This window comes from Peromyscus maniculatus, chromosome 6 (assembly GCF_049852395.1).
Source record: "Peromyscus maniculatus bairdii isolate BWxNUB_F1_BW_parent chromosome 6, HU_Pman_BW_mat_3.1, whole genome shotgun sequence".
NCBI classification, from domain to species: Eukaryota; Metazoa; Chordata; class Mammalia; order Rodentia; family Cricetidae; genus Peromyscus; species Peromyscus maniculatus.
The window spans coordinates 70,530,547-70,557,610 of record NC_134857.1 but is presented as its reverse complement, the minus strand read 5'-3'; the positions used below and the strand labels follow the sequence as shown (position 1 = coordinate 70,557,610).

At 48.3% G+C, this 27,064-nt stretch overlaps 1 protein-coding gene and 1 long non-coding RNA gene across 18 annotated transcripts in view; one reads left to right on the top strand and one right to left on the bottom strand.

Moving 5' to 3' along the window:
• The window catches only part of Tpm3 (tropomyosin 3), a 28,968-nt gene extending 5,789 nt beyond the window's left edge, over positions 1-23,179 (bottom strand). For 2 of the 17 annotated variants that reach the window (XM_015995167.3, XM_006976267.4), the window contains exons 1-8: positions 22,256-22,449; positions 21,304-21,429; positions 8,667-8,800; positions 7,827-7,944; positions 7,659-7,729; positions 6,312-6,387; positions 5,564-5,626; positions 5,360-5,429 (exon numbers count right to left, since the gene is read on the bottom strand). In XM_015995167.3, coding sequence (XP_015850653.1) covers positions 5,360-5,429; positions 5,564-5,626; positions 6,312-6,387; positions 7,659-7,729; positions 7,827-7,944; positions 8,667-8,800; positions 21,304-21,429; positions 22,256-22,372 — 775 coding nt within the window. In that variant the 5' untranslated portion in view covers positions 22,373-22,449. Of the gene's footprint in view, positions 1-3,216; positions 3,413-4,312; positions 4,396-5,359; positions 5,430-5,563; positions 5,627-6,311; positions 6,388-6,956; positions 7,033-7,658; positions 7,730-7,826; positions 7,945-8,666; positions 8,801-15,309; positions 15,706-21,303; positions 21,430-22,255 lie in introns of those variants that run through there. The other 15 variants (XM_006976276.4, XM_015995169.3, XM_015995170.3 and 12 more) reach the window with 13 other exon arrangements.
• LOC121830218 (uncharacterized) lies at positions 20,160-20,499 on the top strand. The gene is made up of 2 exons (XR_006073285.2): positions 20,160-20,285; positions 20,374-20,499. It is a non-coding gene; the product is annotated as an uncharacterized LOC121830218 (long non-coding RNA).
• Positions 23,180-27,064: the final 3,885 nt, after the last annotated feature.

The following is a 27,064-nucleotide window of genomic DNA, read 5'->3' as shown; positions in this document are numbered from 1 at the left end:
TCCGTCTACCCCTCCAAAGAAGTCCATTTAGTTCCTGCCCAACTAAGCTTCTCTCTCTCTCCTCTCTCCCTCCCTCTCTCTCCTCTCCTCTCCCCCTCCCCCCCCTCTCTCTCTGGGGATGGGGCGGGGGGAGGGTTGGAGACAGGGTTTCTCTGTGTAACCCTGGCTGTCCTGAACTTGCACTTGCTTGCTCTATAGACCAGGCTGGCCAAGTCTTTTCCTTTATTTAACTCTTCACATATGAAGTTGTTGTTTTCTGTTTTTGTTTTGTTTTTGTGTGAGAGCGTCTCTCCATGTGGCCCTGGCTGACCTTGAACTCACGGAGATTGGCCTGCCTCTGCACCAGTGCTGGGAATAAAGGTGTGCGTGCGCCACCATGACTGGTACCTGTAGATGTTCTTTATGGTTCTGAGGTGTTTGTGTTCAACTGCTTGCAATCCCTCTGGATCCCAGAGTCTCTTCTATCAACTCCTCCCCTTCCAGCCTCAGGATCTTGCTCTTACCCACACACCTGTCTCTCAGACCCACGCTTCTCTCGCTCCCCAGATCCCTCCCTACAGCTTTAACACTATCACCTTTTCTGTGTCAAACGCAGTAACTGAACTTGACTTCCACACACTTGGCTGTCAGGCCCTTGTGTCCGTCTTACCGGGCACAGCTGTACGTGCCTGTAACCCAGCACTCTGGAGGCTGAGGTGAGAGGACTGTAGACTCTCAGGCTAGCCTGGGCTACAAAGTGAGACTCAAAAGGTCCGCTTTCAGCGCTGCCTCCCCGCTACACTAGCCTAGCTCAAGCCCCAGTCACTCTCCGGAAATCTGCATCCTAACCTAGTATTCCCCAAAGCACGGCCTAGTCATGGCTGGTGGTGTGTGCACTCAGAGCACACCTTTGTGAACTTTAAAGCATTTTCAAAGTGAGAGTGAATTTGGAGAACAAAGGTAACAACAGGACAACATGACAGCTAGCATAGAAAATGGTATGCATATGTCTGCAACGTGGGGTCAGCATATTCTGATAATGTGTTCTCATTCCAATACACACACACATATAATATATACACACACACATGTACTATTTTTAATTGGAAAAAAAGTTGTTGTTTTTGTTTTTAAAGACAGAATCTCATTAGACTGGCTGACCCAGAACTCGATATGTAGACTGGCCTGGCCTTAAGAGAGCCATCTGCTGGATTAAAGGTATATACCACCACACCCCACCTTGTTTATTTTTGATTGGGGTCTTGTTATATACAATTTGGTGTGGCCTTGAAATTATTTTTAATTAAATTCATTTTGTTTTATGTGCACTGGTGTTCTGCCTGTATCTGGGTCTGTGAGGTGTCAGATCCTGGAGCTGCGGACACTTGTGACTGCCATGCAGATCCTCTGGAAGAGCAGTCAGGACTCAGCCATCTCTCCAGCCCCTCTAATAGATTTGGCCTTTTGGTTTTTGTTTTTCAGAGACAGGGTTTCTAGGGTTTCTCTGTGTAGTCTTGGGACTCATTCTGTAGACCAGGTTGGCCTTGAACTCACAGTGACCTGCCTCCCAGGTGCTGGGATTGCAGGCTTGCCCACCATGGCCAGATGCAACAATCTTTTCTTAGCCATCAGATGAACTCGTCTCAAGAGGAGGTGTTCACATCATAGCGCATACTTCTACACTACAGTGGCATTTCCATCACTCATCAAACACAAACGAAGCTTCCCAGCAGGACTTTTAGAACTGTTCTGTCTCCTAAATTTACCTTTGCAGCTATTATCTTTCCCTAGCTGTGGGGTGTTTTTAAACCTTGTTTTTGCTCATCAGAAGCCAATCCTGACTGAGGCTGGTGATTTATTTCAGGGGTAAAGGCTCTGTGTTCAGAATTCTCTATCACCAAAACAAAATGAACAAATCTCATCTAAACCTGGTACAGTGGTGGTACATGTCTTGGGAGGGCGAGTCAGGACTGCCATGATCTCAAGAACAGCTTGGGTACACACTGAGTTCTAGGACAGCCTGGGCTAGTGCAAAACTGTCTCAAAACAACAAAGAGCTCAAAAATTCCAATTTGAGAGCCATCATGGAATCAGTGCCCTCCCACTCAGCCCCTCAAAGTTTACTATCTGCAGCTCACCCAGGAGCTTTTGACTTTGGGCAACCTGAGCATGCAGGCGGTTCCTCGCCTGTGTTTATCTATCGGAACAGGGTGTCTATGCAGACATCAGCACCTGCTAAATAAGCCCACCTCTACCTCAGTCTCACAGGCTGTGTGGCAGGACAATAGTCCAGGTAAAGGAGTCTGACCTACATTAGGGAACACTTCTCTGTCTAGCTACAGCCTTTCTCTCTTCCTTCCCTTTCTTTCTCTGTGGTTTTGGGGTTTAAACTCAGAGCCTTGTGCACATTAGGTGAGTGTTCTCCAACTGTGCCACATCCATAGCCCTGGACACTGAGGAGAAAAAGCAAGTTTCAAATACATACTCTGATAAGAAACTGAAATACTATGCAGCATTTAGCTGTAATATCAAATTTATCTGCTGCATAAACTGGAACACTTCTGAAATGCTGCTATTCAATGTTACAATATATACCCAGAAGAATTTCACTAGTAGAAATGTAATAGTAAGTCATCGCCCGCATGTGTACATGACTGGCTGTTTCCATTTTTTCCAATCTTCTACCGTGTGTCTCAATGATATCCCATCAGAAAACAGAGTTGAACAAATGGTAGCAGCCGCAAATAAGTGAGAAAGGGTTAAAGACGAAAGCACATCTACTGGGAATTCAAGCCTTTATGTCACATGTTGTTCTGTGACTTAGGATGATCGAATTATTGAACTGTAAGGATGGACCACACAGGCCCAGTGTGCTCTGAGGATGTAATGTCTGACTCTCTGGCAAAAGGGTAGCATATCAGGAAATGATTCGATGGTCTGTTGACCTAACTATGTGGGAAAGGGCCAAAGGGAAGGAAAATGCTCCAGGTAGACTATTGAAGAACTTGGAAGTAACACTAGACTTCCTACCACGAGGAGCCTTTACCTGTTCACCACTCTGACAAGACTCCAATCAGCAAGTTCAAATATCAAGAAAACACACACACACACAAAAGTAGCTTTGATTATACATGAATCAGAAGGGGACAGCCTAACATGGCCGTCCCCACATCACACCGGCAAGTCTCCGTCTTAACAGCTTTGTCAATAACAAAGGCAGGCAGGAGGACGTGAGGCTTCTGGCAGCTTAACATTTTAATCTGGGATGGGGGGGAAAGCAAATATGTAAATTGCTTTGTGTCCCCCAAGCCCCAGCCCTAAGGCTTTGGGAACCAGCCAGGCTGACCCAAATGGAATCCAGAGCGAGTGGGGTGTTGGGTTCCCCAAGGAAAGGGGGTAGATCCAGAACAGAGCAGAAACGGTGACAGTTTATCTGTATGGAAAAGGACACTCCGTGTGAGAAGGGCTGGCTCAACTGAGGCAGCAGTCTGGGAGAAGGGAAAGGGGAGAGAGCGGGAGAGCCAGACACTTCAGGTACAACACTCAGCCACTTCCGGGTTAGTGGGCAGAAGACGCAGATTAGCATTAGGAATCATTTAAGTCCCCCAAAACTTTTGGTGCTGTTCACTGGTTGGCTTGCTTAGGGACTCCGCTCAATTCTTAAACTGGCTGCTTCTCATCATGGAAATGTCCTATTAGCTTTCATTTCAGGGCACAAATAAGGATTTGTGTTCATGTGTTCTTGTTTTTTGAGACAGGGTCTCTCTACGTAACCTTGGCTGTCTTGGAAGTCACTATGTAGACCAGGTTGTCCTGGAACTCCAGAGATCACCTAGGCCAGGATTAAAGGTGCGCAGCACCACCACGTGTTGTGTTTTGCTTCTGAGACCCTGTCTTGCCGTGCAGCATTAGCTGGCCTTGAACCTGCATCATCAATCCCTCTGCTTTAGCATCTAGACCGCCGGACTGCAGCTGTGTGCCACCCCACCCGGCACACCTGGCACTGAGAAACAAGAGTGAAAACCCAGTGCAGAGGAGAGCGGGGCACATGGCACATGGCTGTAATCTTAGTGGCTGACGGTAAAGTCAGAAGGATCTGGAGTTTGAGGTCAACATGGCTTACAGAATTCGACCCTGATAGAACTAGATGGGAGAGTAAGAGAGAACACAAATTCTATCCAAGATTTAACATCTCCCCAGGTTCTGCCAAGCAAATAACCAGCACCAACGTTGGGTGAAGGCTGAGAGTCAAGGACAAAGCCCAAGCGCACTCCACGCAGCCTGCACCCTCACCCACAAGCCAGGAGCCCAGCCCCACGCTGCTGCCTGATAGTTACATAGAGGTCATGTCATTGAGGGCGTGGTCCAGCTCGTCGCTAATGGCCTTGTACTTCAGTTTCTGGGCATAGAGCTCGTCTGGACAGGCACAGGAACCACGGGGATGATGGAGGGGATAAAGTGAAAGGTATCAGAAGCAGATGAAGAAAGGGAATCATTAGAAAATAAATAGGAAAAATGTGGTTGTGGGTCTAAAACCAGGAAGGAAAAAGACAAAAACAAAACTATTCTGGCAGCGGTGACTGGCCGTTTTCAAGTGACTTTCCCCATGGCCAACAGACCTTCCTGATGTCTCTAGGCCAATGCAGCAAGATCTGAGAACCTGAGCACCTGCCAGCTACCTCAGGCACCCAGGGACACTACTCCCACCCAATTCCGAACCAGTGGTAACACTTAAGGAAGACAGAAAAGGGAGAAAGCTCATATGAATGGGGACACTTCTCCGCTTACTCAATGTGATCATTACTCATGGGCCCTTTGCTCTACAGGCTGCCTCCCCAAGGCCTTCCAAAGAACAGCCAGTTACCAAGAACATATCCAGGGAAGCTCTCAAAGACTGTTTCCTTGTTAAGGAGGATGGACACAGCTGCCGAACCCCAAGAAGAAGCAGCCCCAACACTGTGCAGCTCTGAGACTGGTTATTATCTCCTGGAGAAGTGTCATACAACTTGAGTGATAAAAAGAACTGCCTAGTGTGGCCCCAGGGTCACACACAAGACTTCACTATCTCCTAAAAAAAATCATGGCTTCCATTTCAACTCAAACTCAAGATTTAAGATTACTAAATTGGAGATAAATACAGTCCTTACATCTTTTCAAAGGAAAGACAGCAGATTTCAGAATAAGTAGTCTTATTAGAGGAAAAGATTAAAAAAATCCAACTCTAGGGTATGACACACCTAGAGCCAAGGCCTCGCCACTATAGCATAGGACAGGGCACATCATATATTCCAAGTCACTACCAAATCCCTCTGATGAACAGAGAAAAGGCTCAAGATTAATGGGCCAGGCCTTCCTCTCTCAATGTCCCCATGCTCCATACCTTCCAAGTCATCAATGGTCTTCTCCAGTTTGGCTACCGATCTTTCCGCAAACTCGGCACGGGTCTCTGCCTGAGGAAACAGAAGTCCAATCAGAATGAAAGACGGTCATTTCTTCCCCTCAGGCTTGTAGGCCATTGAGAACCAAGGCCAGCAAGGCTGATTATTATTAAAATGTTGATGCCTTCTATGTTTCCTCAGCTCACCTCCTTAAGTTTATCAGTAAGAATCTTTATTTCCTCTTCATACTTGTCTTCTTTTTGAGAGTACTGTGAAGAGAAGTAGATCCAAATGTCAGAGTAGAAAGGGTCTCACAGAAAACAGCCACGTTAGTCTTACATGGTTCATAGACATTCTCCTAGATTGGATGCACTAAATGGTCCAGAACGAAAATCAAGGACCAGTTTTTGACAATGGGTCTCAAGACCCAACCATTTCCACACATAAAACATGCAGAGTAAACTCTGCCAGGACTTTTTTTTTTCTTTTTTCTTTTGTTAACAGACCTAAACTTTGATCTTACCCCTATCTATCATCCCAAAGTGTTTTGCCTTTCTCCAAGTTAACCAGCAGGAATCCACAGTTAAAATTTTCCCTCTCGGTGGTAAATGGCGATCAATTGTCTTGACTGCTACTAGGTAGGTCTGGAGAGCTAGTGCTCTGCTGACCCCATCTGTGTGTTTGCAAGTCCACAGAGTACTATCTGGCCAACTGCCCTTCTAGTGCAGCACTATCAGCTGGAGGAGCACGTGACCCCAGGCACTGGAGACACCCACACATGTGAACCTAAGCCCTGGAGGTAGATAGGAATTAGCACTAACCCTACCATCTGGATGGAGAGGCGGGGAGAAGAGGACACTTCACTGGGTTAGGAGGAGTGGGCGTGTCTAGTCTTTCATTGAGGGCAGGGCTGGGCCCAGGCCCAAAGCCTGCCATCTCCACACCAGCCCCTACCTTCTCCGCCTGAGCCTCAAGAGACTTGAGGTTGTTGGTGACATTCTTCAGCTCCTCCTCCAGCTCAGAACACTTACTGTGAATATGTTAAATACCGCAGAAAGGAAAGGGGAAGAGGAAGAAATATAAAAAAAAAAGAGGGGGAGAGAGAGAGACACACAGATGTGAATTGAACCTATGTGTAGAGAGAGTTGGACTGCACATGGGGAAGAAAAGTTTCTGGGTAACCTGAGCAACAAGCATCAACCCTCCTCCCTCTACCGTGGAACATGGATGCCAGGAGCTGGACCTCCTGTGCTCAGGGTGTTTGGCTCTAATAAAGAAAGAACACTTGAGAGAAATCACTCACTACCAGGAACAAGTTACAACTGCTACTTGGGTGTGGTGGTGGGGACGGATGCCCACCCCAAACGACCCCCCAAATCACCCAAGGGAGGCCAAGACCCTTCGGGGGACGCAGTGAAGCAACTAGGAAAGAAGAGATGAGAGATGCCAAGTGGAAAGGAATGGAGCATTCCATGGAGAGATGAGAGAGCACTCAACAAACACATCAACTGGTGGAGGGGAGGCAGCCGCAGAACAAAAAACCGAACTCAAAACCAGAGCACACGCACGGAACCTCTCCGTGGGCTTAATGGTTAGTACCTTTTCTTCAGCAGCACTCAGACACTTCAGATTCTGGTCCATCAGTCTGATCTGCTCATCCATCTCTCGGCAACGGCTGTTAGTGGCAGTCACGGGAATGGCACAAGCCAGGTTGTGGGGAAAAGGTTAAAAAAGGAACAGCGAGAAAACAAGCCGCAAAATGGGGTGGGGGTGGGGAGGTAAAAATAAACAAACAAATGGGAAGAAAACATCACCATGGTCATGATATGTCATGTCGGGAGCGGGGGGATGCAAGGCAAGCACAAACATAGACTCATCCATGCTGACTTTGTTACACAAGGCCAAGCCAGTACCAACGGGCAGCAGGTGATTTCTCTAAAGCCTTTGCTCTCAAGTTCCCAGGCAGATTGGTAATAACAGAGACCAGGTCTGAAGTCAGTACGGCCCAAGGAGGAAGAGATTCCAGGCGGAAGGGCCCAACAGGATCTTCCGGCTAGCTGTATGCCATATTAGTCTCGCCCTTCCCTTAACTTGAGAATCTCCCCAAGGATAAGCAAGCCTTGTTACCTGTTACTAGTCAACATAAGAAGAGAAAGCCCAAAGCCATTCTTAGAGGCTAAAAGCACTAGCTGACTACCACCTCCCAGGCCTGTTTAACAAGGTCGAAGGAATGCTAGTTGACTCGAATTAGTGCCCAAGCAGGCAGGACAGTCTGGCAAGATCCGGAGACAAAATACTCACGACTCTGCCAGCTCCGCTCGTTCCTCGGTGCGTTCCAAGTCTCCTTCAATAATCACCAACTTACGAGCCACCTATAAGACAAGACCCTAGTACAGCTCAAGCAAGCAAGCGCGATCCGCTTTCAGGACTGTCTTTGTGGAGCCTGCAGTCACTGCAGAGGTGACCCACCTCTTCATACTTCCTGTCTGCCTCTTCTGCAATGTGCTTCGCTTCCTTTAGCTGGATTTCCTGGAGTTCCATCTTTTCTTCATCTTTTAGAGCTCGGTTTTCAATCACCTTCATACCTCTGCCAGATATAAAATGCGCACAGCAATCACTGTGAGGAGTGCGGCCAGCCCCACCTCAAGGACTCGGAATCCCGTCCTTTAGAGCCCATCCTGTCTGCCACCCAAATGGAAATCCAATAGCACTTAGGCGCCTGTGCCATTTAATTGAAAACTTTTTCTTTTTCGGTTTCTCCGTGTAGCCCTGGCTAGGCAGGCCTCATGTATGCTTAGACAGGTCTCCTCGAACTCAGAGATCCACCTGCCTCTGCCTCCTGAGTGCTGAGATTAGAGGCGTGTGCCACCACCGCCCGGCCAAAACTTTTTCTTATAGAACGAACACTTTGGAGACCATTTAAAAAGTAGATCTGGGGGCTGGGAATGTAACTTGGTGGTAGAGGATGTGCATAGCATACAATGTGGATGCTGGGTTCAATCCACAAAAACAAGTCCAGAACAGGATGTGGTGGCACAGGTCTGTAATGCCAGCACTTGGGAAGAGAAGCTGAGAGGCCTGAGGGTTCAAAGCCAGCGTGGGCTACCTGAGACCAGGCCTCAAACAAAGAACCCAAACAAAACAAAAAACAGGCCCAGAGGGAAACCTAGGTCAGAGCCACTATCAACTACATTGTTCGCGGTGCTGGGGCTGGGACCCCTCAGGCACAGCAGGTGGATGCTCCACCACCCATCTACCCCATTGGCAGATGCTTGTGGAATCCACACTCCCTCCTGTTCCCCCACATACCTCTCACTCTCATCAGCAGCTTTTTCTGCTTCCTCTAGCTTCTGCAGGGCAGTAGCAAGGCGCTCCTGAGCACGGTCCAGCTCCTCTTCAACCAGCTGGATCCTACGGTTCAAGGAGGCCACCTCAGCTTCGGCCTTAAGTCAATGGGAAATGGAAACAGGGTTGGTGAAAAGAACCAACACGACAGAAGGCTAGACTCCACCACTGTGAAGACGCCAGAGTCGAGGAGGATAGAGCGGTTTGGGCTCACATGCTTAGATCTGACACATAGGAGTATAAATCAATTTCTTCCTTTCCCATTTAAGAACTCCCATTTGTTCTACGTAAAATGTTTTGTTTGTGTAATCCAATCTCACGTGTCCAAAGCTGGCCTTGAACGTGCCATATAGTATCTCCCAAGTGTTGGGATTACAGGTATGTACGGTAATGTCCACTTTATGTTTTGCTAGGGATGGAAGCCAGGCTTCATATATGCCAGACAGGTACTCTAACAACTGATACATACCCTCAACCCCGAAGAGTGTTTTAAAATTCAGTTCCTTGTCCAGACAGTTATTATCCTCTCTCTTCTGGACTCAATTCAAATTCCGGACCCTCTAAGAGTCAACAAAGCCAGGTATGATGACAGGCCTTCAAGCCCAGCACGCAGGAGGCAGAGGCAGGTGGGTCTCTGTGAGTCTGAGGCTAGCCTGGGCTACACAGTAAGATCCTGTCTCAAGAAAGCAGCCAGAAGACACTTCTGCCTCATGCTCAATAAATGGATACCTGCTTCTGGATTTCAACTCCTGATCCTCCCGTCTTTACTTCCCAAATGCTGGGGTTACGGGCATACAACAGGATGCCAAACAGCAACATTTCTTATATTTCTAGTTAGTGTTTATATTATTTTACAACACATAAATTCAGTTTGTAAACCCTCTGATCACCTTACCCTAACACATCAGGAGGATGACCAACTTTCTGGAACAGCTTTTCTGATAGGAAAGCACAGACGACAAGATTGGGACATCTGAGGCCAGAAAGATGGTTCAACAGATGACGGCACCAGATGCCAGCCTGAGGACCTGAGTTCAATCCCCAGGACCCAATCGGTAGAGAGAACCAGTTTCCATCAATTGTCCTCTGACCTACACACACACACACACACACACACACACACACACACACACTCTCTCTCTCTCTCTCTCTCTCTCTCTCTCTCTCTCTCTCTCTCTCTCTCATATGTACATTCAATATGCATTCACATTCGCTCACCTTTCCCCCACCTTACCCCTCAATATGCTCCCTTATTACCTTAAGAAAGAATAGTATAATCTGATAACATTATAAAATCAAACAAACAAACAAGCTAGCCCCCACCCGCTGCCACTCCTCTGCATGTCTGGAATGCCTTTCTATTACTCTAACAACCTCCTAAGCTTCACCCGACTTCAGTACAATTCATAACAGTAACTTCCCTGGCTTTCACACACAGTAAGTCATGAACTGGCTACAAACGAGAAACAAAGGAAAAGGTGAAGCTTGTACACAGTCCACAGGAAGTGGTCTCAGAGGTGAGATAGTACACGGCCCTTATCCTAACACTCTGGAGACTGACACATAAAGACCATGAGTTCAAGGCTATCTTGGGCTACACAGGGAGACCCTGTTTCAATAAGCAAGCAAACCAAACCCTTTAAAGATCTTGGCTGCACACGGTAAAGTTCAGATGCTTACATCCTGGTGAACTCTAGCTCTCCTCTCCAGCCCAGATTGTGCCTGAATTCCATTACCCTGGTTTCCTCTTAACAGGCAAGGGTGGCGGCAGCTGAGGAATCTGGGCCATTAGCCCTATGGGGAGGGATATAACCAGACAAGACTCCTGCTAACAATCAGGATCGGAACAAAAATTTCCACATACAAACACAGGAGATTCAAGAGACCGGGGAAGGAGGCGGGAGGCCGGGCTACAGGAACAGAAGACCGAGAAGTCAGTCTACATAAATTGAAATTCTAAGAAGCCATTTGTGTCTCTAACTGCACCATTCAGAACACTACAAAGACGAGCATTCTCCAGTTCCTTCTCTTCTAGGAAAACACATGTCCTGCAGGACAGCAGCTTTCTCCTCACAAACCCAACAAGGCAACCAGTCAAGGGCAAGCTGGGCTATCAGGACGGGGCTCTGAAATACCCGGTACTAGACAGTACTCACCCCTTTCGGATGCCCAAAATGAAAACATGAAACAACGCAGCTGAAGGCCTGGAGAGACGGTTCGGCAGTTAAGAGCACCCGTTTCTGTTGCAGAGAACCCGGGTTTGATTCCCAGCACCCACATGGCGGTTCACAACCATTCATAATTACAGTGTCTGTGGCTCCAACTCTCTTCTGACTTCCATGGGTACCAGGCACACTCATGGTACACACACATACACATAGGTGAAACATTCACATACATAAAATACATCTAAAAAAAAATTTCAAGAAAAATGCAGCTGGATCCGTAGGAAGCACATGAAATGTAAGTCACCATCCATCTCCTAGTTACTCAAACTGGAAAAAGATAACAGGCTATGGGGCAGGGTACAGTTTCCATGGCAACAAGCTGGCTCTGACACTTTCTCCTACAAAACAGCATTTACAATTGAATTCTTCACAAGGGTGAAAAAGGAGGAAGAGAAAATACATCTTGGTGCTCCTGTAAGAGCGAGCCCGTAAGAGCGAGCCCGAGTTAAAGCAGAAAGACTAAGGAGTCCCTGCGGGCTTCAGACAGACCAGTGGGTGGTGGGTCCAGGACAGGATGTTCTTCTTCTTCCCCTGCAGCAGATCAGTTCTCTTTACAAGGAAACAAAAGCCTGAAAATTCAAGATGTGATACTCCACTTAAAGAATAAGGAAGACAACTTGACTTTTCCTTTAAGCCAGAGCTAACACATATCACTCAGGTCAACATCATCAAGTCTCTGGGCAGACTAGCCTGATCCTGAGAAACACTACACTACCTGTTTTTTCAATTAATCCTAGGTTTTTCCTGAATACCCAGCAGAGACTGCCTACCTCCCGGCACCTTGGAGGATACAGTGTGAGGTCCTCCATTCAACAGTAATAGGATTCTCCATTGTTCAGGAGGCTAAACCCTGGTGGTGGAAAGTGCGGCCATTTGGTCATACTAAAAGATGGCTGATGCCGGGCGGTGGTGGCGCACGCCTTTAATCCCAGCACTCGGGAGGCAGAAAGAAACAGGTGGATCTCTGTGAGTTCGAGGCCAGCCTGATGTACGTAGTGAGTTCCAAGACAGCCAGGACTACACAGAGAAAGCAAAGCAAACTAAAACAAATACATAAATAAAATGGCGGACGGCTTTGGCTATGACATAAGCTTAGTTTAAACACTACACTGGGCTGACCATATGGCTCAGTGGGTAAAGGTGATTGCTTCCCATCTCTACAAGCCTGACAATCTGGTTGATCCCCTGAACCCGAGTGATGGTGAGAGAATAGACTCCACACAGTTGTACTCGGAGCCCCACACACATTATGGAATGCATGCTGACACACATAGATTATATGCATACTCAATAATAATAAGGTAATTTTTTAAAAAATGTAGGAAGACGCCCAAAGCATATTACATCCCTTAAAGTAAGAAGCGGATGGGGAGCTGGTAAGTCAGAGGCAGAGCAGGGCCAAGGACAGAGGGGATAAGTCTAAATCTGGCACTCTGCCACACTGGGGTTTCTCTTTTTAGATAAAAGTCACAGGTGTAATTCAAAGTAGAGACAGAACTAGAAGAGTCAGGCCGAGCTGAAGCAAGGACTGCTGGACACACCGTGTCCACAGAGCTCCACCAGGGAGCTCTAGGCCCTCCCTGTTCTCCAGAAATTTCAATTTTACCAAGGGAGAGGAAAGCTAGGAATTAGCGTTATCTGCCCGCCCCAGAGTCAACAAAGGTGGAGTCTAAGCAGAGGCACTTAGAGCAAAGGGCTGTTTGCCTCTCCTGGAGGAGTGTGCTCTGAAAGGGGGGGGGTGGGGGGAAGCAAGCGGCAGCCAAACCAATCCAAACCTCTAAGCCAGAGAGGTCATAATGCTTGTTATGTGTCCACCAAACACACGGACATACTGCACATACTGCCGAACGCCCTAACCCCCTTCAGAGACCAAGAATCTGGGCTTAAGGCCAGAACCACTGTTCAAAGCCCACCCTCCTTCCCGTAACAGTACTTCCAATGTAACTAAATGAAAACTACCCCGGGACATTGGGAGAAAAACACTTTTTTTAAGGAGTAAATGAACCATACACTTAAAAATGGTTACAGTGGGGCTAGAGAGCCGGCTCAGCAGGTAGAGAGAGCACTGGCTGCTGTCGCAGACTTTGGTCCCCAGTCCCGACACGGTGGGCTGGGAAAGCGCGTTCACCTGTAATTCCAACTCCAGGGGTCAGACACACATACACGCATATAAATAAAAACAGTAATAAAAAAGAAAGGTTAAAATGGAGGTCCTGGCATGGCAGTGAACGCCAGAGAATATCCCAGAGGCTGAAGCAGAAGGACCACTTGGGTCCAGCAATTCAAGGCCAGCCTGGACAGGCAAAATGTTATGTCATATATGCGCTTTTATCACTTACAATAAACACACTTAAGTTTTCTGCTGTCACCTGTTTTAGACAGGACAGCGTCAAGGGTGTCGCTCAGTGGTAGAAAGTCTGTCTAGCGTAAGGCCCTAGATCTGACCCCTGCACCACTTAAGGACCGGATAGCCTGCTAGCATAACAGCACAGGATAGCACCAGGCAGTGCTGGCGGCGGGAGCCTGCAGACCCCACATCCACAGTAGCCCTAAGGACAGGCAACCCAAGCACCCACTCTTCACACTATGACTCCTTAGTAGGGGCTCAAAGTTCAAAGGCGCAGAAAGTCAAAAGCTCACAAAGAAGATACTGGTCTCATCAATATTTAACTACCCCCCTACTTCCTCATTCGGAGGACTTCCTCAGGAGACTTCCGTGAAAGAGGCACATTTGGTAAGCTCTGAAACAGGCGAAGAAAACACACTCTGCTGCTTATCACCCCACAGTCATCATGCACAAGGAGGGGAAGCCGAATTTTCCTACAAGGAAAATGACCAAGTTCTGAGACAGACAGACACACCCTACCTACCCTAAAACCACTCCCAGGCTACCCATACTTCAACAATCAGCCTAAGACTGCAGCACATGGTCAATTCCTTCTACTGGACTCTCCCATTTCCCTTTTTAAGACTTTCTCATCTCTAGAACAATCTCATTAGAACTGATAAGAAGCCGTAGGCATGCTAGGAGTGGCCAAGCAAGCCTGTAATTCCAGCACTTGGGAGGTTTAGGCAGGAGGATTGGTGGGAATACAAAGGGACAGCTCGGGGTCTCAAGACCATCATACTGGACGTCTAGGAAAATGTGTTGGTGAAGGTAAGCTCTGGCATCTCCATGCCCATTAATACAAGTATTTTAATGATGCTTAAACATCAATTTGGAAGGGAGCTAGGCTCTACGTTTCCACACTCATCCCTTTTGGCCCTCAAAAATATTCTTCTGCTACTCTCCACACACGCAGCAAAGGGGAAGACAGACACCAACAAGAAGAGCAATAAAGAACACCAATAAGCCACAGTTATTTTCATTAGGTCTTTCGCAAGAATCCATTCATCCCACCAACAGCTGAACAAAAACCACTGCACAGAGTAACCGAGAAAGCAGCCCTCCGCCCCCAATCACCACTGCCACTCATTAATCTGTTTCCATCCTCCAGTGTTCAGATCAATCAGGAACTTGGAGACTGGCCTGGCATCGACTCTCTGCTATACATACACTCCCTTATCAGCCCTGCTTAGGAGAAGTGTTCTCTCTAAGTCTAACTTGCACTGCTCACACTTCAGGCCTGAAATCTGGCAGAAGCAGCTCCTGCCTTCCAGGTCGTGATGGGTAGGGCCTAGTAAGTTTACTGGCTAACGTCGGGAAGGAGCATCATCTCTCCCACTTCCCACCGACTGAGGGGCGGGAGTACCAGTTAGTTACAAAAGGTCCCCAAGCTCCAGGACGGGAGGTGGTGCTGAGGCCTTAAGCTCCGCCAGTGAGGGAGGGAACCGCGCTTCCTCTCAGCCAACTGCTGGCTCATTTCCTGAGCAGGAGGAGGGAGCGGAAAAGCTGCCAGCAGGCCGAGCCGGGGGCTTTCCGGCGGTTCCCACCTCCTACCCCCCCTCTTTCACAGGTTATGCTCGGCCCCTCCCGGACCAGAGGAGCACACACTTACTTCTACCCCTCTGGCCGGAAACCTCAAGCGAGAGCAAAGGGTCCCCACCCTTCGCGGAGAAGTGGGGGGAGGGAAGGGCCGCTGAGCCCCTCCCCTGGCCGCGCCCGGCTCCGAGGGACCGAATGAATGAGCTGGGGAAGAAAAGAAGGGAAAGGGCAGCCCGCGCCGCGCGGGGCTCGGTTCTGTCCAGGGTGCAGCCTGCTGCTCGCGCGAGCACCTAGTTTCCTCCGATGCTCGCCCACCTGGCCATCATAACCGCGTCCCACCCAACCTCGGGGATCAGCGTCCAGTCCGAGCCTCCAGGACACGGTGGAGCTGAGCTCCCCAGCAGAGGGGCGCCGGTCGGTCCCTGCCCTGCTGCGCCTCGCCCTCCGCGCCTACCTGCTCCCGGGCCCGCCTTTCTCCCTCCACTTCCCGCTGGAGGCGCTCGGCCCTCTCCTCCGCATCATCCGCCTGCTGCTGCAGAACCTGGATCTTGCGCTTCACCGCCTCGATGGTGGTGATCCCGGCCATGGTGCCCACCCAGCTGCTTCTGGAATCCGGGTTCCTGCCTCCTCCGCTCGGCGTTGTAGCCGCTTCTCACCCTACTTCCGCCTGCTCCGCCCTGAAATACCGGAACTCACCCACCCGCCCGGATGTGACGCCGCTGCCACCGCGCGTTCCCCACCTCCCCTGCCAAGCAGGCGGGAACGCAGTCCACTCGAGGGGCGGTGGGCAGAAAGTGAGGGGTGGAGCCTCCCAGTCGCCCCAGGTGACCGCTCAGGGCGGTCTTTCCTCAGACCAGTAAAGGGGGGTGGGGTTGGGTAAGGCTACCATAGTAACTGAGAGGCGCTTCGTGGTCTAGCCTCACCCACCAGCTTGCCTCCCAACAATGGTTGGCCCATTTACCAGTGTGGTGCTGCATTAAACACTTCCGCGGTTGACCCCTCTCTTATCCAGGGCCTCCCTACCCCTGTGTCCTCTCCACTCTGCAACATAAAATATCCCACAAGCTTTCACTTCTACTCAGTCTCCGGCAGACTCCAAAACCAGGTTCTGAGAAAAGCCTAAAAGACTCGCGACTTCATCTTGCAAAGAAAGAGTCCCAGTGAACTCCCTTGAAAATGTATTCAGAGGGGCTGTGGATATTGGTTAGTTTGTAGAGCACTAGCCTAGCACGCACGAAGCCCCGGACTCGATCTCCAGAAGCATGCAAACTGGCATAGTGGCAAATATCGGTAATCTCAGTACTGGGGGGTGGCAGGGAGAAAGAAAGATAAAAGATTCAAGGTCACCTTGGCTATATGGTGAATTCAAGGCTAGTCTGAGCTACATAAAACCTAGTTTCAAAAAACAAAAACAAAACAAAAAACTGTTCAGATAGATTCTCACCCATCTCCTGGAAGTCAACAAAGGGATTCCAGGGGTGGAAGAGATGGGCAAGTTGGCACTCTATAAGGTCAGGTGTGAATTTAGCATTCTGTTTAGAATACAGTTGTGTCTCCTGTTGCTTTTGAGAGTCAGGATGTACCATCAGTTAACCTGCCAGCCCCTTTGGCCCTTGGAATGATTTAGGACTTAGAAATTTAATCTTCATGTACAACCCCTTTTGTAGACAAGATACTTAGTGTCTCTATCATAAAAATTCCTTACTAAGGTTCCCCTATTATCATATCCTTGGTGCAACAGCAAGACATCTGGAAAACTATTGTGGAATTTAACCTCTCAGCTGTAATAGCTTTCATCAGTTTTACTGCCTTCAATTACCCCAAGGACTCCCCCCACCCCTCCCCACTCCCCCACCCCCCCACCCCGCCCCAGACAGGGTTTCTCTGTTGTTTTGGTGCCTGTCCTGGATCTCGCTCTGTAGCCCAGGCTGGCCTCAAACTCACAGAGATCTGCCTGCCTCTGCCTCCCAAGTGCTGGGATTAAAGACGTCCGCCATGACTGCCTGGCTCCAAGGAACTATTATATGAGCTAAAACTGCGTCTCCGGGCCGACCTACAGGATTTCTGGAAGTACAACTGTAAAGAGGTTTGTTTTCTCTTTGCTTCTCTAGTTTTCGTTTGCTTGCTTTGTTTTTGTTTTTTGAGATGGTGTCTAGGGTAGTCCTGGTTGGCATCAACTCACTTTTGTAGCCCTGATTTGTCTTAAGCTCTGGGCACTTCCTTAATCCGATTCCTAAGTACTGAAATTTCAGGTGTGAACGCCACACCCTACCTATGCTTCTCTGTATTTCTCCCGCCTTCTCGAAAGTAATAACAATGGATTCCTCCTTTGATACAACTCTTCTCTTCTCTTGAGAAATGGTCTATGGAGTAGGACTTAGAACTGAACATATTGACCTGGGGTTGGGGATTTAGCTCTGAGGTGGCTCTGGGTTCAGCCAGACACTTACTGCTTTCCATGCCTGGTTCTGGTTCTCAGGAAAAAAAAAAAAGAAAAAAGACTGCAACAGCTAAACTATTCAGAAGAAACAGCTTGGACAAACAATAGTTTTCTCAGTAGAGTATCTTGTACATCTTTATTCCCACCCACCTCCCCAAAATCTAAGACAGAACAGCAAGGTTCTGACACTCAGTAACACCTGGCTTGAGGGCCTATGTATTTCTCAAGCTTGTGGTAAGTCTCTTCAGAGGAGTTGCTGGTGAAAGTTTTGTCATCTGAGTGCTGACCAGCAGGTGGCACTGTTCTACCTCCTTGTACCCTTAGACCTCATCCTAGGCAAACCAAAGTTGAGCCAACACTGCCTGCATTCCTGAGGCTGGTGCCTTTGTACAGATAATCTCTTGATCCAGGGAAGCAGATGGGTAGACTCCTGAGATAGCTTTTAGAGGCATGATGGATTGGCAGCAGGGAGACCAGCCAGTGTATTGTTTTCCTGGTGACAAACAATACAAGACACCAACAGGTGTCTCTGTCCATCCTTTTTCTGTCCTCATCCCTCCCAACACACGTCCCTAAAAAAAGAGTGTTATGACTCCCATGCCCTGCGTCCTACCCATTGCATTCCTCTTTCTCCCTGAACAGCTTCTGATTTCATCTTGGATGAAGAGGATCTTATGGGTTGGATATGTTCAAGCACGAGAAACTGAATTCAGTTCCCCAACACCCACATAAAAGGCAGGTGTGGCTCTGTGCTTCTGCAGTCCCAGTGCTGGGGGCGAGGGGGGTGGGGGGTGTAGAAACATGTAGATTCCAGGGCTTGCTGGCCAGCTAGTCTAGCTAATCAGTGAGTTCTGGGTTCAGTGAGAGACCCTGTTTCAAAAACAACCTCTGCCTCCACACTCTCACAGGCAAGCACGTACACATCCATACCCATACAAAAGAATATTACACATGGTTACACAAAAAAATGTAAATATATACTTGCTGCCACCAAACTGTAGCCTCAAGATGGTTAAAACTGTATATTTTGTGTAAGTACACACACACACACACACACACACACACACACACACACACACACACTGTTTTTTGAGACAGGATTTCTCTGTGTAGCCCTGACTGTCCTAGAACTCGATCTGTAGACCAGGCTGGCTTCAAACTCGGAGACCTGCCTGCCTCTGCCTCCCAAGTGCTGGGAGTAAAGGCATGCGCCACCACTGCCTGGCATTGTGTCTGTATATTTTGCTACAATTATAAACTATGATAGTAACTAAACGCTGGGAAGAAAACCCACAAGATAGGGCTGACCTTGCCACATCCTTGCCTTTTCTTTGTTGAAGCAGCTCTAGAAAACCCTCCCCATTCAGAAAGGTTTCTCTGGTGTAAACACATAGTTACTGGCCCTCTCCTCCCCATCTTCCCTCTACAGTTCCATCAAGACAGTGTGCTGCTTACTTACTTATTAGTCTTTAGGTCAGGAGCTGAGCTGTGAGCCGTTTCTGTGTTAGACAAAGATGCACACATTGTGATCTTCGCTCACTGTTGAAATCCCAGTACCTTTCTCCTTCAGCGTTCTTCCCAGTTCCTACAGACAGACACCCTCCTCTCTGTCTCGTCGTACGTGGAGTGGGGGGGGGGGGTGGTCAGCAAGTTTTCAGGAAAGGGCCAGAGAGAATTTCTGGCTCTACAGGCTCTGCAGCAGTTATTTTTTTGGAGGGAGAGAACACTAGATAATATGGAAATGAAAGAGCACGAGTGTGCTCTAATAAAAAGTTTACTTACAGAACCAGGCTGTGGCGGGGCTTAACCCACAGATGGTACTTGGGGAAAAGATACCTTTCTTCCTCCTTCTGTCTCAACAAATCCACCACCCACCCCTGCTTATGTTTTGTTTTGTTTGAAATAGGGTTTCTCTACATAGTCCTGGCTGTCCCAGAATTTACCGTGTAGACTAGGCTAGCCTCAAACGCATAGAGATCTGCCTGCCTCTGTCTTTCAAGTACTGAGATTAAAGGCGTATGCCACCATGCCCAGCCTATTTCTTGTTCTTGTACATATCTGTGAGAGATACTCACTGACTCTGTGAGAAAGGTAACAAAGGGGACAGACAGGGTTAAGTTGAGGATTTAAAATTTTAAGACAACATTTTACATATTTAAATTTTTTAGCCAGGCAGTGGTGGTACAGGATTTTAATCCCAATACCCAGGAGGCAGAGGCAGGTAGATCTCTGAGTTTAAGGGTACTCTGGTCTACAGAGTGAGTTCCAGAACATCCAGAGCTACACAGAGAAAACCTGTCTCAACAAACAAATATTTTGTGGATTTCTATATCAATATGAAGAAACTTCTTTCAAACATAGTAGTAAGACAGTGTTTGTATAGACTGTGTGTGTTCATGTGTATATGTACTGTACTCCTGTGTGTAAAAGATCCTAATTGGCAAAATTCACCCCTAGGGAATTCCATTACCCTTCTGAAATACATTGGCATGCTTTCTAGGTCTCCTTCCCGCTCCTTCTCCCAAGATTTGCGTCACATCTAGTTCTTGTCCTGGTTCTTAGCTGTTTCTGGCTAAGGACCTTGCCAGGGAGGTGTTACTTAACATCTCACAACATTGTTGCTAACCTGACATAGTGCTAGTTTGTGAAAACGTCTGTCCTCCTGCCTCCAGATTTAGGACCAGGGCGATCTATCCATCTGTGCCTGTAAGCTAGGCTAAGCCACTCAAGCAGGCCTTCGAGGACTTGCTCAATCCTGGAGACAACATATTGTTGTTTTTTCAGGTTTCCAAAAACAGAGGCATAGCAGTGTAGCGAACCAGACTTCCGGAAACTGTGTCTGTGTGTAGTGCACGCTGCCCTGTTTACATCACTCATCTCTGGTGTCCTGTACTCTAGCCCTCCTTATGTCTGAGCTTTTGAAAGTGAAGAACCCAGAGAAGAGCACTTGCCTCATGACAGGGACTGCATGTGGGGATCTAAACGCATTTGTAAGTGATCCACTCTGCCCTTTAAGCTGTTTTCCAAAACCAGATGTGATTTAAAATAACATCGGCTTCTACTTTTCTCCTCACACAGATGCCGAGAAATGCCTGTGTAACTGACATATCCTTTTGTTACTGTTAAGATCCCTATGAGCTAAGTCAATGTAGGGGCGTCTGGATCTAATCCCCAGCACCCCAAATAAAAAATAATAAATAACAATCCTCTGATACTTTTCTTCAAAATAGATGTCCTATACAGTCTCTTCCTTCTCTTTGCAGAAAACATCAAGGTTGATGATGATGAAGGAAAATAGGTGCCAAAGTATAATAGATAGTGAGTGAAGGTCATTAATTTCAATTTTAATCTCTTCAGGGCCATAGAGTAAGGTCTGGGGCAATACCTTCGCCTGCTTCCCAGTTTCTGTTATAGTCCGCCCTTGATACCTCACTGCTCTCCTATGATCAGTAGGATCATAGCATCTCTGTGGCATAAGGGCAGATGCCCACTTTGACTGGGACAAATAAACCCCGATGGGGTCAGGGTCAATGTGACCTCCATTTCCTATTGTGAAATCTAAGCTGGCTTTGTTGGGTAATTGAGAGATGAGAGGTTCCCTATTAATACACACATGCACATGCCAAGCCTTGTACACAAAAGCTAAGAATGTGGCATGGGGGAGGAAATGGATACCGGATAGCATACATCTGGACTTGGAAGCCCCTCCCTTTGTCCAGGTCCTAGGAAAGGGCATTAGATTACTGGGAAGGAGGTTGAGTGGTATAGAGATGAGACTTCCATGTGTCTCTCTCTCTTTTTCAGTGCTTGGTGTAGAACCCGGGGATCCATGCACATTAGGGAAGCAATGCTACCACTGAACTGTGCTCTCAGCTTCAACCTGTCTTTGGGTAAGAAAGTATTTTCCAGTGTAAGAGCATGGCAGCATGTATTGCATGCAAAAGCATTATGTTGGCTATGTACCCATAGTCTGTGAACCCACAAGTAAGCCATCTCCCTAATACTTACATCAGCTGCCTTCTTCTCTGCCAGCTCCAGCTTCTCCTGGGCATCTTTTAAAGCTTCAGAATACTTGTCCAGCTCATCTTCTGTTCCTTTCAGCTTCTTCTGCATGGTTGCTAATTCATCCTCTAGCTGTAGGAGCCCAAAGAGTAACCAGAGACATAAACACAACCATGCATGCTTGGACTCTAAAGACCTCTGAGCTCTGCCTCCGCGTTATCATCGCCCCAGAGAGACACACTTTCTCCAGCCACTGTTCCATGTGTTATCCTATGGATTGACATCAGACTCTATAATTTCTGGCCCTCAGATGACCAAGTCTGGAGTTTCCATCCAAGACTATTGGATGGTAGACACCTAGTGGGTCTGTGATGCTTTTGAAGAGAGGGGAAAAATGGACCATGTTCTTACCTTTTGTGCCAGAAGTGAAACATTCTTCAAAAAGTTGGTCTACTTCTACTTAAGTCCAACAGGCACACTGTGGCACACAAGAGGCTGCCGGCTTTCTCAAGGTCATATGGACAGTCTAAGGTGGGTACCCCAGAGCAGTGCTTCTCAACCTTCCTGATGCTGTGACCCTTTAATACAGTTCTTCACGGTGACCTCCAACCATAAAATTATCTTATTGCTGCTTCATAACTATGAATTTGCTGCTACTGTTATGAATGGTAATGTGTTTTCTGATGGTCTTAGGCAACCCCTGTGATACCCAGCAGGGTCCTGACCCCCAAGTTGAGAACCACTGTTCTGGATATTCTCTGCTCCTTCATTTTCCCATGAAAACCAACCACTTTTCACCTCTCTCTCTCTTTTCTAAGACAGGGTTTCTCTGTGTATCTCTAGCTGTCCTGGAACTCGCTATGTAGACCAGGCTAGCCTCTGCCTCCTGAGCGCTGGGATTAAAGGCCCATCTCTGTTTTGTAACCAGCAAGTGAGAAAGGCCAATGCCAGTGCATACCTGTTTGCTTCTTTCTTCTGCCTGCTTCTGCTCAGCTTCAGCTTGCTCAGCCCGGTCCAGAACATTCTCCTTGTCTAACTTCAGCATCTGCATCTTTTTCTTGATGGCCTCCATCATGAGCTGGGACTGTTGGTGGGCTTACCTGAGAACACTGGAGAACGGGAGGCTAGGACAAGAAAGGAAGGACTGCCACCTGAGTGACCAGAGGTTCCCCAAGTTTGAGCCTTTATCTGTGGTCACGGCTCCACCTCTTATTCCTAACATGGTCCTTCTAGCTCCCTCCCGCCCATCACTCTTCCCCTGGGGGAACACAGGGTCACACGCATTGATAGACTGACATCACCAGCAAGAAAAAAATATTGAGGGACAGCTGAGGCTGATTTTAGACAATGGAAAGTGGGGGTGGTGGGAGGCTGACCTTGAAACTTTCCACTCGTTCTTGGCAGCTCCGTGGATCTTTCAAAAGTGGAGGGACAGAGAGAACACTGAAATAGGGAATTCTTTGCCAGTTCTAGCCACCAAAGGGTCCCAGTTGCTTCTAGTTCTCTCATTTTCCCCTGGACTGTGTTGGATATGGACCAAACTCTACCGGTTGAGTTAGATCTTTTGATTCCTGGTATTTAGGGAGCGTGAGCAACGGTGAAGAGGGGAGGTCACTCATGATCCTTGACAATTCCCCCAGATTGCCAGTTGGAATTGCTGTGCTATTTTGGGATTCTCTAATTGGCAGGGAGATGTCAGCCTGTAAGAGCCATAGGATAGCGCAGGAGGGTTGGGATCGGCGAGGCCATCCTAGGGTTTCAAGTGGGATGAGAAATGAGGAGGGTCACAGTACAAGATCATAACTTCTGTTTTCGCCTGGTGTTCTTAAAATAGAACTTTCACTCCCATATGTATCAAAGGCTGCTGCTCTCTGCTCCCTTCCACTGCTCCCTCTGTGAACCCCTGCCCGGCCTACTGCCCACCATGCCATGGTAGTCATCACCGCCATCCCTCTGTTCCCCAGTGCAGTGCCAGCCACGCTTCTAATTCCATCTGGAATCCTGTTATTGACAGGTGGCAATTGAGCCCATGCACGGTTGCCATATACCCGAGTAGGCCAGAGCAGTGGACACTGTTCAAGGTGACCAGAGCTATGGGGGGTTGGCGGGGAGTGAGGTGGGGTGGGGGGCGGGGGAGAACAGAAACGGCTCTAATTAGTTCTTAATGTCAAGTTAGTGTCAAGGCTAAACCGCAGCAATGTGGTGACTGAGTCAAGCGCGGGGTGGGGGCAGGGCAGAGCTGCCTCACTCCTGAGAGCCTCCCCAGCGGGAGGGACGCTGGATGGACCCCCCTGCTGACTGTTGGAGGAAGGCAGGGAAGGCAAGCCTTTCAGAGGCCAGTCAAGGAAAGGGCGTAGGGAACAAAGGAGAACCAGGGGGAGGAAATGGGCTAATAGGGAAGAGGGGAAAACACAGGGACAAAAAAAAAAAAAGAAAGAGATATATCCTAGGGGGCAAGATATATAGAGTTGATCCCCAAATTTCAGCTTTCTCCCACTTCTATGTGAGCCTTCCAGTTTAACATGGGCCCCAGATACTTCTCTTTCAGGGGAATTGTGGAGAGAAATTAGTAAAAAACAAAACAAAACAGACAGACAAGCTGTGGCTTGGTGGTGGAGCCTTGCCTGGCATCTGAGCCTTGGGCTCAATTGCCAACATTTCAAGAAACAAAACAATACACACACACACATACACACACACACACACACACACACACACACACACACACACACACACGACAACAGGCACAGGGCAGTGGTGGCACACGCCTTTAATACCTGGAGGCAGAGGCAATAGGAGGATCTCTGTGAGTTCAAGGCCATCCTGGTCTACATAGTAAGTTCCAGGATCACCAGGGCTACATAGAGAGACCCTGTCTCAAAACCAGAAAGGACGGGGAAGAGTCTCAGAGCCCCAGGGACTGAAGCAGCGGAGGGATGATGCCAAGTCTCCTCACTGCTGTGAGAATATGTCTGACATTTAGTTGGTTCCTAATTTAACAACCCAATATCAAACATATCACACAGAAGCCGGCAGGCGAGCTTTGGTGGCGATCTGCCTTTCTCCCCGCTGTGAAGAAAGGTCAGGGAAGACAAACCAGAGCCTAGTCATGGACAGATGGAAACCCATCTTCTGTGAGGGCACTGACCCTCGCTCTCCCCCTCCCAAAACATGTTCTTGCTTCTCTGTCCTTCCTGCCAACCCCGCCACAGCCCCTCTCCCACTGTGTCCGGTGGCTGCTGGATCATGTTTGCCTAGAGCAAGAACGCTGGGCAGGACTTCACATCCGGGACATTTCCCAAAGCTCCCATATGGAGCTTCACCCTGTGGTGTGACAGCAGCAGCTTCCAGAGGCTCACCAGTGTCAACAGCTCCTCTACAGCTTTGCCACCTGCCTTTTAGATGCCATCTCAGCTGCCCAGGGCTTTCCACGGGGGTAGGGTTAGGGGTTTGCATATCTATCGTCTGCTTTCCATTTCCAAGCAAACCCCTAACCTTCCCAGATTTCTCCCATGAGACTGCTCGGTCTTCTCCGTGGACTCCAACTTCACAGCTTCTAGTACTGCCAACAGTAGTCATGGGGAACTTCTGAAACGCTGGGCTGCTGCTTCTCGACATCTCGTGCCTTGTCTCCTCCTCATGTCCTTTAGACAACCTCCTTCAAGTTATCACTGGATGTCCAGAACAGAAAAGCGGTTTCCCTCACAGGCTTCAGTCTGGGCTCCGGACAAGGAGACTCACAGCTTCTCTTGCCTGCTTAAATTGAAGTGAAGGCTTTTAGATCTCGAGAGCAAGAGGGAACTGCTTCTGCCAGAAAGTGGCCCACAGACCTCAGGACTCCCCTTCTTTTCTGCAGCTTTTTATCACCAGAGCTCCTGGGCTGGCTTCTCTAAGGCTCTAAATTCTCAAGGATTCAACCTGGTTTTCTCTCTCTCTCTCTCTCTCTCTCTCTCTCTCTCTCTCTTCTTTCCCCTTTTGGAGAGAATTGGGTCTGTGGAGCATCACTTGGCAAGCAAATGTTTCATTCACTGTGGCAGAAAGGAGCCCAAGTTATAGCTGCATGGAGGGTGGGAGGGAGGGCACTTTCCATCCTTCCCCAGGCATGTTCCATGTGTCCTTGCCCCCATCAATCCTGATGTCTCCTTCCCGCATACACCCACTCCACAGTGACTTTGATCTCGATCAATAGCTTGTCCCAACACCCAGTCAATTCCTATTGTATGTCACTGGCCTTCCAGGGAAAGACTAACAAATGGACCTAGGTCCCAAGTCAGGCATTTGTGGCAGTGTCTTTTGTGTCTTTTCTCTTTTGTAGTTCCCAGAGTTTGTGGGTGTATATGGAATATTTACATGCTTGCCCTCCATTTACTCTTGAAGTATGACCTAATGATTCTCTGCATCTTCATTTACTCTTAACTCTCACCTTTCAAGTTCTTTTTTTTTTTTTTCCTGAAGCCTTGACTATGGTGGAAAACAGGGGAGGAAGAAAAGAGGCAGGGCAGGGACTAACAAGACTGGAAGACTTGCCTGGAGGTGGTGGCGCACACCTTTAATGCCGATGCAGGTGGATCTTTGAGTTTGAGGCCAGCCTGGTCTACATAGTGACTCTGTCTCAAAAACAAACAAACAAACAAACAAACAGAACTGAAAACATTAGAGTTTAGGGTACTAGAGGAACAAAGGAAGACTGGGAATATTGGTGTGTGGAGGTGTAGCTCTCTAGGGAAACTTGGGATGCACAATTAGAAACATCAAGCCTGATAATAACACTTTAGCGTCCCCCCCGCTTTTTTTTCTTACTACACTTTCATATTTTTGTGTGTGGTTGTGTCCTTGTTCCTCTGTGAAGGTCAGAGGACAACTTCCAGGAGTCTGTTGTCTCCTTTAACTATGCGGGCGGGTTCTTCAGTCAGACTCAGGTCACCAGGCATGGCAGCAGGTCCCTTTACCCTCGGAGGCCGCTCACTGAGCTGGCTTGTGTTTTTCTGCTATTTCAGATAGGTCTAAGTCCCTCTAAGCCACAAGACCAGGGTATAACATCAGCCAGAGCAACGCCAGGGCCTGGAGGGGTGCAACTGAGTGATGTGATGAGAGCACACGGAATTGGCAGGGAGCGTCAGGGAAGATGGGTGTTCTAGCGGGCCAGCCTGCCAATAATGGAGCCAGCCTGGCACTGACAAGCCCTGAGGGAATAGGCCAAGGTCGGAGATCCAGGCAGAGGGGATGGGGCATCCGGCGAGTCCAAATGAACAGAGAAATCAGAGGTTGGTTAGAGAGTGTAGTGGGAGAGGAGGTAGAGGGAGAAAGACCATGGAGTAGCAAGACAGCATTACCGTTTCCTGTTTATATGATGTAGTAAGTGTGACTTCTTCTAAGTGCCTTATTTAATTCCCCCAGCAACCCAATGACCACCATGAAACGCCATGACCAAAAAGCAAGTTGGGGAGGAGAGGGTTTTATTCCGCTCACACTTCCACACTGCTATTCATCAACAAAGGAAGTCAGCACAGGAACTCAAGCAGGGTAGGAACCTGGAGGCAGGAGTTGGTGCAGAGGCCAACTGCACCACAGAGGAGTGACCAGTGACAGTACTGATGACAGGTGAGTTTAGGGGGAAGTAGTAGAAATTACATCAGAGAGTATCAGAAATTACATATTCTCACAGCAGCTTCTTCCTGACTGTGAAATGGGGGGGTCTCTGGATGTCACTTGTTTTCCCGTAGCTACAGGTGCATGTGTTACTACTTTCCAGGATTTTCAGGGTCAA